This window comes from Scyliorhinus torazame, chromosome 5 (assembly GCF_047496885.1).
Source record: "Scyliorhinus torazame isolate Kashiwa2021f chromosome 5, sScyTor2.1, whole genome shotgun sequence".
Taxonomy (NCBI): Eukaryota; Metazoa; Chordata; class Chondrichthyes; order Carcharhiniformes; family Scyliorhinidae; genus Scyliorhinus; species Scyliorhinus torazame.
In genome coordinates this window covers 114,382,006-114,392,720 of record NC_092711.1, presented here as the reverse complement: position 1 = coordinate 114,392,720, position 10,715 = coordinate 114,382,006, and the positions used below count along the sequence as shown (strand labels likewise).

The 10,715-nt window shown below is 46.4% G+C and overlaps 1 protein-coding gene across 1 annotated transcript; it reads right to left on the bottom strand.

Moving 5' to 3' along the window:
• Positions 1-9,067: 9,067 nt before the first annotated feature.
• On the bottom strand, positions 9,068-10,439 carry LOC140419505 (uncharacterized). The gene has a single exon (XM_072503389.1). The coding sequence runs from the start codon at positions 10,411-10,413 to the stop codon at positions 9,208-9,210; it is 1,206 nt and encodes a 401-aa protein (XP_072359490.1). The 5' UTR covers positions 10,414-10,439; the 3' UTR covers positions 9,068-9,207.
• Between the last annotated feature and the right edge of the window lie 276 nt (positions 10,440-10,715).

Sequence of the window (10,715 nt, the reverse complement as noted above, 5' to 3'; positions counted from 1 at the left end):
TTCACCTAACAAGTGCATCTTTCGGGACTTGTGGGAGGAAACCAGAGCACCCGGAGGAAACCCACACCGACACTGGGAGAAAGTGCAGACTCTGCACAGACAGTGACCCAAGCGAGAATTGAACTCGGAACACTGGTGCTGTGAAGCAACAGTGCTAACCACTGGTGCTGTGAAGCAACAGTGCTAACCACTGTGCCACCATCAGGGAAATACCACCAGACAGCCCCTTCGGATCAGACTGTGAGAGAAAAAATCCTGCAGAATCATTCAATTTACAGTGCAGAAGGAGGCCATTCGGCTCATCCAGCCTCCACCGGCCCTTGGAAAGATAACCCTACTTAGCGCATGCCTCCACATCTTGACAAAATACATGAATAGGATGGAAATAGAGGGATTCGGACCCCAGAAGCACAGAATATTTCAGTTTAAATGGGCAGCATGGTCGACGCAGGCTTGGAGGGCCGAGGGGCTTTTCCTATGCTGTACTTTTCTCTATTCGTTGTTTATCCCCGTAACCCAGTAATGCCACCTAATCTTTGTTTGGACACTAAGGGTCAATTTAGCGGGGCCAATCCACCTAACCACATCTTTGGACAGTGGGAGAAAACTGGAGCACCCGGAGGGAACCATCACAGACACGGGGAGAATGTACAAACTCCACACAGTCACCCAAGGCCAGAATAGCTGAAACATCAACACACTGCTCCTGGTAGTTGATGGTACAGTTGTTCAATAAATATAATTAGTGGGTTGAAAAGGTGTGCAATATCGAGTAAAAACAGAAAATGCTAGATTAACTCAACAGGTCTGGCAGCATCATAGAATCCCTTCAGTGCAGAAGGAGGCCATTCGGCCCATCGAGTTTGCACCAACGCTACAAAAGAGCTCCCCACACAGGTGCACTTTCCCCAACCTCTCCCCATAACCCCACTACACCATTGGACACTAAGGAGCAATTTAGCATGGCCAATCCACCAAACCGGCACATCTTTGGACAGTGGGAGAAAACGAGCACCCGGAGGGGACCACACAGACACGGGGAGAATGTCCACACAGTCACCCAAGGCCGCAATTGAACCCAGGACACTGGCGCTATGAGGCAGCAGTGCTAACCACTGTGACACATCTGTTGCGAGAGAAACAGAGTTAACGTTTGTTGTTCCTTGTAACAGTTCTGTAGAAGGGTTAATGGACTCTAATTTCAAGTCCATTGAAGTGGAAAGTATTTTACTCGGAGATTTGACACAGGAAGAAGTTTTAGTCTGTGTGAAGCTCAATCTTCATTTACACCGAGCCCGCAGTCTGATTGGCTGGAGGACCAGAGTCCATCCGGTCTTCCAAATCCCCCCATTGGTCAACATCGCCCAGGCAGGAAATGAAGTTTTGGAACCCGTGCCCATGAGGCCAATGGGAAGAACTCAAAATGATACAGTCTCAGCCAATGAGGGAGATCTGGGATCAGCCCCGCCCCTCATTCACTCCGATTGGTTGGAAGACCAGCTGTACCTTTATGAAATGAATGAAATGAAAATCGCTTATTGTCACAAGTAGGCTTCAATGAAGTTACTGTGAAAAGCCCCTAGTCGCCACATTCCGGCGCCTGTTCGGGGAGTGTTTATCAAATAGCTGTAGTGGATGTACCTTTAAGAAATGGGTGTTTATCAAATAGCTGCAGTGATATCAGAGTGGGTGGAACTGGGCTGTCTGTCTTCACTGCAGCTATTTGATAAGCACCTATTTCTTAATGGTACATCCACTACAGCTATTGGATAAACACACAGTTCTTAAAGGTACTCTCATGACAATTCTGAATTCTCCCTCTGTGTACCTGAACAGGCACCGCGGTGAATATGCTGACTGGGGTTTTTTCACTGTAACTTCATTGCAGTGTTAATGTCAGACTACTTGTGACAAAAAAGATTAGGATTATAAAGAAAAATGTTCCAGCAAATTTCCATCCCGCCCGTGATGATTTGCACGGGAATATGACCCCGACAAATGGGATGAAGCCAAATCTTTAAAAGTCAGTCTGTATTTCAAATCATTGCCGTGCTGTCGGGGGAAAGGGTTAACTTCTCTGCTTGTTTACAAAAGGGAAGAGGAAACATTCGCAAAGCTTCCCACAGCTTGTGAGTTCCGAAACACAACTTCAAGGTTGAAGTTTATCTTCAGAGATTGAAACGTTTTGGTACCATTTCCAATTGGACCAGTAAATTGTGATTCACACTGAAAGGTTTACTTACACTCAGTAATTAGAACATTTCACTTTCTCAGCACTGACGCTTTAGATCAAATCCCAATTGTTCTCTTTTGTAACTGGTATGTGGAGAAGATCATGTTCACTGTAGATCTGTCAGCACAGAAACCGCACTGTGCTTCTGGATACACTCTGTCTGCAAGTAGATGAATCTGTTAAACATCACCCAAGGGAAGGTCTTCCCCTGACTCTAAGGAGTGAGATGTCCCTGTAGTTGATGCTGTCTCCTCTGTCACTGCTTTTTTTATTGCATCACACTTGTTCTGTGGACCAGTCTCACAGCCCAAAAGGGGCGGGCAGGAAGGTGGGACAGTCGATGGGACTTTCTGTGTGTGAGCAGTTCAGCTGGAATTCCATCCTTGCCGGGCACCTTTCTGCTTGCTCAGCAATCAATGGCCTTTTCCAGCTCATATAATGAGAGTTCCTTGTCCAACTCAACCATGACAGGAAGCTGCAGGAGAGTCTAACAGAGACTGGGAGATGCCCTTCTCACAGGGGTACAGCTCACTGTTGTTTTCAACCCAGTTTCTCCTCACTCTCTCACCATGACTGACACTGAGCATGCTCAGAGCACACACCCACACTGCACCTGTGCACTGGCCTTGTACACTCACTGATCGGGAACTTTCTGCAGCGCAGGGGATTCTGGGTAACAGCCGCCATAGAGCAATTAGCAAAACAGAAGATCCACGGTTAGGCAAGATGCTGGGCATGAAGCACAATGAGAGGTTTGGATACTTTATTTACTACATAAGCACATTATTCTGATAAGATATCACTTAGACATGGGCAGCAAGCAGGCTGATCTACAGTATGTACAGTATTTACAACACCTGGGAAACGGTATCTCATCAAATCAGTGATAGGTTTGTTTACTGTTCATAATTGTCACTGGGTCACACTCACGATTCATGCAAGATGCAACTCCCCAGGTTTTTTGACCCATTCCCTCCAGACCTGTTTTCACTCCAAGGGTCTTGACATCTGCCTTAGTCTTTATCCAGCCATGTATGTTCAGCTAACACTGCCCAACAACCAGCCTCTCCTGCACTGGGGCACAGGGTTTCCATCACCAAAAATCTGTCCTGTTCCATGCACATCAACGCTACCACCAACAAAGCACAACAGCGCCTATACTTCTTCAGGAAACTAAGGAAATTTGGCATGTCCACACTGACTCTTACCAATGTTTACAGATGCACCATTGAAAGCATCCTATCTGGCTGCATCACAGCCTGGTATGACAACTGCTCGGCCCAAGACCGCAAGAAACCTTCAGAGAGTAGTGAACACAGCCCAGTCCATCACACACACCTGCCTCCCATCCATTGACTCTATCCACACCTCCCGCTGCCTGAGGAAAGCGGGTAGCATAATTAAAGACCCCTCCCACCAAGCTTACTCACTCTTCCAACTTCTTCCATCGGGCAGGAGATACAAAAGTCTGAGAACACGCACAAACCGATTGCAAACAGCTTCGTCCCTGCTATTACCAGACTCCTAAAGGACCCTTTTCTGGACTGACCTGATTAATACTACACTCCTGTATGCTTCACTCAATGCCTTTGTCTATATATTTACATTGTGTACCTTATGTTGCCCTATTATGTATTTTCTTTTAGTTTACTTTCTTTTCATGTACAAAATGATCTGTTTGAGCTGCTCGCAGAATAATACTTTTCACTGTACCTCGGTACACGTGACAATAAACAAATCCAATCCAAATCGAGGGAGCAATCTGCCTCTCTTGCATTGGTGCACTGCATTTCCCTCATAACACAGTGTCATAGAAAGGTGACAGCACAAAACAAAGGCACTCAACAAATTGTATCTGTGCCAACTTTCTGCAACTGTCACAATCCGCTGTCATTGGCCCTGAACTCTGTAGATATTTTTCTCCTCAAAAGATGCGAACAGATGACCAAGGAGCTGGAGTTGGCTATTCAGCCCAGTCTGCTCCACCATTTAATCAGATCATGGCTGATCTGACAGTAACAGATAGTTGTCCAATTTTCTTTTCAAGGCATCAATTGAATCTGCCTCCACCACATTTTCGAGCAGTGCATTCATGATCCCACATGCAGCACAGAATGTTTTTCTTCACATCATAAGACATAGGAGCAGAATTAGGCCACTCGGCCCATCCAATCTGCTCCACCATTCAATCAGGGCAGCACGGTAGCATTGTGGATAGTACAATTGCTTCACAGCTCCAGGGTCCCAGGTTTGATTCCAGCTTGAGTCACTGTCTGTGCGGAGTCTGCACATCCTCCCCGTGTGTGCGTGGGTTTCCTCCGGGTGCTCCGGTTTCCTCCCACAGTCCAAAGATGTGCAGGTTAGGTGGATTTGCCATGATAAGTTGCCCTTCGTGTCCAAAATTGCCCTTAGTGTTGGGTAGGGTTACTGGGTTGGGTGGGGTTACTAGGTTATGGGGATAGGGTGGAGATGTGGACCATGGGTAGGGTGCTCTTTCCAAGTGCCGGTGCAGACTCGATGGGCTGAATGGCCTCCTTCTGCACTGTAAATTCTATTAATCTATATTTTTCTCATCTCCATTCTCCCCATAACCCCTGATCCCCTTATTAATCAAGCGCCTATCTATCTCTATCTGAAAGACACTCAGTGATTTGGCCTCCACGACCTTCTGGGCAAAGAGTTCCACAGATTCACCACCCTCTGGCTGAAGAAATTCCTCCTCATCTGTTTTAATTCCTCCTCATCACCTGAGGAAGGAACTGTGCCCCTAAAGCTAGTGAGTCGAAACAAACCTGTTGGACTTTAACCTGGTGTTGTCAGACTTCTTACTCTGTTTTAAAGGATTGCCTTTAGTCTGAGATTGTGTCCTCTGCTTCTAGTTTTTCCTACAAGTGGAAACATCTTCTCCATGTTCACTCTACCCAGGCCTCGCAGTATCCCGTAAGTTTTAATAAGATACCCCCATATCCTTCTAAACTCCAACGAGTACAGACCCAGTGACCTCATACGACAAGCTTTTCATTCCAGGGATCATTCTTGTAAACCTCCTCTGGACCCTTTCCAAGGCCAACACATCCTTCCTTAGATATGGGGCCCAAAATGGCTCATAATTCTCCAAAAGGGGTCTGATCAGAGCATTATATAGCCTCAGAAGTACATCCTTGGTCTTGAATTTTAGCCCTCTCAACATGAATACGTTGCATTTGCCTTCTTAACTGCCGACTGAACATGCACGTTAACCTTTTTAAAAACATTTTTTTTTTAAATTTAGAGTACCCAATTCATTTTTTCAAATTAAGGGGCAATTTAGCATGGCCAATCCAACTACCCTGCACATCTTTGGGTTGTGGGGGCGAAACCCATGCAAACACGGGGAGAATGTGCAAACTCCACACGGACAGTGACCCAGAGCTGGGATCAAACCTGGGACCTCGGCGCCGTGGGGCTGCAGTGCACCTGCACGTTAACCTGAAGAGAATCTTGAACAAGGACTCCCAAGTCCCTTTGTGCTTGTGATTTCCTCAGCATTTTCCCATTTAGAAAATAGTCTGTGCCTCCATTTCTCCTTCCAAAGTCCATAACCTCACATTTTTCCACATTGTATTCCATCTGCCACTTCTTTGCCCACTCTCCTAGCCTTGCTCAGCATTGCTTCTTTTTCTAATCACTTTAAATTAATGTCCTCTGTTTATAATCTTGCCCTAAATATGACTTGCTAGATCAAATGTCTATTGTAGATCCTTAGTTGTAATGTGGTCAAGTGCCTTTCCATTTGAGAACTGTTCAATAAAGTTCTTAGAATTATTTATAGCTAGGGCAGCACGTGGAGCAGTGGTTAGCACTGGGACTACAGCGCTGAGGACCCGGGTTTGAATCCCGGCACTGGGTCACTGTCCGTGTGGAGTTTGCTCATTCTCCACGTGTCTGCATGGGTTTCACCCCCACAACCCAAAGATGTGTAGGTTAGGTGGATTGGCCAGGCTAAATTGCCACTTAATTGGAAAAACAAAATAATAATTGGGTCTGAATTTTTTTTTAAAAGAAGGATTATTTGTAGCTTCCCCACCAATCAGTTTTTTCCATGATCCTGAAGTGACCTTATTTTTATCGGGAGTTAACTGAAGTGTGTTCCTCACCTCTCATTATCTAAATTTCCATTTACCATTTTTCTGTCCATCTGACCCAGTCCATGGCTTTCTCCCTCATTGTCTAAAACACATGAGCAACTTTTGTATAATCCTGGTGCATACATTTCAGTCTAAATCATTGATATATACCGGAAACTGTGGAGCCCCACTGGAAACAGACGTCCAGGCATCATTCAATCCTGGATGTGACTAACAGCAGCAACAACAGCTGAATCCAAACCCTGCTGTTGCCTGTGAACTTGCTGATATCTGTGCAGGTTGTTTGACCGAGTGAATCTCCTCACACACACCAATCAGTTAAACAGCCTCTCCCCAGTACCGCTCCCACACGTGGGAGACACAGTAGCACAGTGGTTAGCACTGTTGCTTCACAGCTCCAGGGTCCCAGGTTTGATTCCCGGCTTGGGTCACTGTCTGTGCGGAGGCTGCGGGTTGTCCCCGTGTCTGCGTGGGTTTCCTCCGGGTGCTCCGGTTTCCCCCCCACAGTCCAAAGGTGTGCAGATTAGATGGATTGGCCATGCTAAATTGCCCTCAATGTCCAAAAAGGTGAGGTGGGGTTATGGGTTAGGTTGGAGGTATGGGCGTAAGTAAGGAACTCTTTGCAAGGGCCGGTGCACTCGATGGGCCGAATGCCCTCCTTCTGCACTGTAAATTCTATGATTCTGTTTCAGTGTGAACTCGCTGGTGTTTCTGCAGATTCTGTTTACTTTTAAATCTCTTTTCACAGTCAGAACATTTAAAAGATTTCTGATCAGTGTGAACAAGTTGGTTTGATGTCAGGTGGGATGACTGAGTAAATTTCTTGTCACACACGTGTCAAGTGTACGGTCTCTCCCCAGTGTGAACTCGCTGGTGTTGCAGAAGCTGGGATGAAAAGGTGAATCCCTTCCCACACACGGAGCAGGTGAATGGCCTCTCCCCAGCGTGAGTGCGTTGATGTGTCAGTAAATCATTTCTGCTTTTAAATCTCTTCTCACAGTCAGCAAATTTAGACGGTCTCTGATCAGTATGAACAAGTTGGTGTGTCAGGAGGTTTGATGACCGAGTGAATCCCTTACCACACACCGAGCAGGTGAACGGCCTTTCCCCAGTGTGAATACGTCGATGAGTTTCCAATTCAGATGGGTAATTGAATCCCATCGCACAGTCCCCACATTTCCACGGTTTCTCCATGGTTATTGACAGGTTATCCGGTGTAGGTGGGATGCAGATTTGAGGTCACTGTCAGATCAGCCGTGAAGTTATTAAATGGTGGAACAGGCTCACGGAGCTGAATGTCCAATTGCTGCTTCTTGATTCCTTTGGTGCGAATGTCCTTGTGTCTCTCCAACTTGGATCATCAGTTGAAGCCTGAGTACGGTGTCTCCCTGATGTAAATGCTGCAATTTAATTTCATGCAGTGTGATTGGTTAAAACTCACTTCCAGCTAACTGTGGAAAATTACTTAGATGTCGGTGTCTCGGTTCTTTTCCAATCACAGTGATTTTTGAATTTTTTTCCGAAAGACAAAACAGACAAACATTTCTCCTTCCACGTTGAAAGGCCAGTCCTGATGAATCAAGTGACTGTCAGATCTCAACATGATGTTTGCATCTGCAAATATTCTGTAAAAGAAGATTACATTGAATTACTGTGAATATATAAGACACAAACAGGCCATTCTGTCACACATTTTGCTGCTGTCCAAATTCGGCACACATCTCTGACTCCCACACCTATCCAATCTCAGCCTTTCAGCTGATTTTCAATTCCCTTTTCTCTCATGTGCTTGTCCCGTTTCCTTTTGAAAACATCTCAGCACTTTCCTCAACTCATTTCCATGGTAATTAAAGAGTCAACCACATTGCTGTGGGTCTGGAGTTGTAGGCCAGACCAGGTAAGGATAGCAGATAAGGGCGGCACGGTAGCACAGTGATTAGCACTGTAGCTTCACAGCGCCAGGCTCCCAGGTTCGATCCCGCTTGGGTCATTGTATGTGCGGAGTCTGCACGTTCTCCCTGTGTCTGCGTGGGTTTCCTCCGGGTGCTCCGGTTTCCTCCCACAAGACCCGAAAGACGTGCTGTTAGGTAATTTGGACATTCGGAATTCTCCCTCTGTGCACCCAAACAAGCGCCGGAATGTGCATGTGGAGTTGGGTGTTGTCAGTGTACATGTGAAAACTAACACGGTGCTTTTGGATGATGTCATCTAGTGGCAGCTTGTAGATGAGAAATAGGAGGAGCCGAGGATCGATGCTTGGGTAACTGTGGGTACAAGGAGAGTGGAGTGGAAAGGGAGGTTGGAAATGGGGGCCATCCGTAATTTGCAAGGAAGGTGAGGTCAAGGGATGTTTTATTTCAGGAAGGGTGACTGATGTATTTAAAGGTGAGAGGGATAGTATGAGGAGAATCATTAACAATGTCAGCTAACATGAGGAAACTGAATGGGCAGCAGTTCTGTAGAAATAAAATCAGGAAAAGACAGGAGAGAAACTGTGATGCGAGTTCAGTGTTCATCGGGAGAGGCTACAGAGACAGTTTACCCAGTGGGGGGGTGAAAGAGAGGGAAGCGGCAGAGGCAGCTGATCAGAGTATCTCAATCCCAGTGACAAAGAAGCTCCATGAATGGTGAGGATGGAGGAGAAGGCTAATAGAGCAAAAGGAACTGCTTGAGTTAGGGATGTTAAAAAGTTTCAACAGACTGTGTGTTTAACACAAACCCGATTTATTTGACTTTTATCCAGGACATTAGTATTTATAACTGAGCTGTAATTTATTCATATCAGAAGTGAAAGACCACAATGAATGTTTGCGATTTATGTTTAACAGAATAATCAAACTCCAGCAGTCACGTGTGAACTCGCTGGTGACTCAGCAGGTTGGATTTCTGAGTGAATCCCTTCCCGCACTTGGAGCAGGTGAACGGCTTCTCCCCTGTGTGAATTCGCTGGTGTACGGTGAGTTGGGACGATCGCCTGAACCCAGTCGCACAGTGAGAGCACCTAAACGGCCTCTCGTCAGTGTGAACATGTTGGTGGGACAGCAGGTCGCTGGAACTTTTATAGCATTTCCCACAGTCTGGACATTGAAAAGGTCTCTGCTCGTTGTGAACATGTTGATGGGACACCAGATTGCTGGAACTTTTACAGCACTTCCCGCAGTCTGGACATTTAAAAGGTCTCTCAACTGTGTGAACTTGCTGATGTGCCATGAGGTGGGATGACCGAGTGAATCCCTTCCCACAGTCAGAGCAGATGAATGGCTTCTCCCCGGTGTGAATACGCTGGTGTTCAGTGAGTTGGGATGACCATCTGAACCCAGTCGCACAGTGACTGCACCTGAACGGTTTCTCGTCGGTGTGAACACGTTTATGAAACATCAGTTCCCTGGAGCCTTTATAGCACTTCCCACAGTCTGGGCATTTAAATGGTCTCTCCTCACTGTGAACACGTTGATGGAACATCACTTCCTTTAAACTTTTATAGCACTTCCCACAGACTTGACATTTAAAAGGTCTCTCATCAGTGTGAACTCGCTGGTGTGTCTGCAGGGTAGACAACTGACTGAATCCCTTCCCACACTCGGAGCAAGTGAAAGGCCTCGCCCCAGTGTGAACTCGCTGGTGTCTCAGCAGATTGAATGACTGAGTAAACCTCATCCCACACTCCGAGCAGGTGAATTGCCTCTGTCCAGTGTGAACCTGCTGGTGTGTCAGCAGGTTGGATGACTGAGTGAATCTCTTCCCACATTTGGAGCAGGTGAACGGTCTCTCCCCAGTGTGAACTCGAAGGTGTGTCAGCAGGGTGGATGACTGCGTGAATGCCTTTCCACACTCAGAGCAGGTGAATGGCCTCTCCCCGGTGTTACTGTGTTGGTGAATTTCCAGCTCAGAGAGGTCACTAAATCCTCCCTCACAATCCCCACATTTCCACAGTTTCTCCCCAGTCTGACTGTACTTGTGTCTGGATGGGACAGTTGATTGGCTGAAGTCTCGTCCACACACAGAACAAGTGTACAGTTTCTCTCCACTGTGAACGGTGCTTTTCCCCTCCATGTTCAAAATTCAATGATATTCAGGTTACGATGGACGACAGATGTGATGTTTGGTTTCAGTTAATTGGCTGCAAATGCTCCCCTTCTAACATCCTGTGAAACTGATTTAAAACAGAAAAAAGGGAATGAGCGAGAACTCACAAAAACACAAAAGCTGGTTGTGAAATTGAGCTGAATGAATCTGGTCATTTGTGGGGCCGGCACTAGGGAAAAGTGACCATGCAAACTGCTGGATTGTCACAAAAAACCAATGGTTCACTAATGTCCTTATGGGAATGGAACCTGCCACCCAGTGTGGATCTA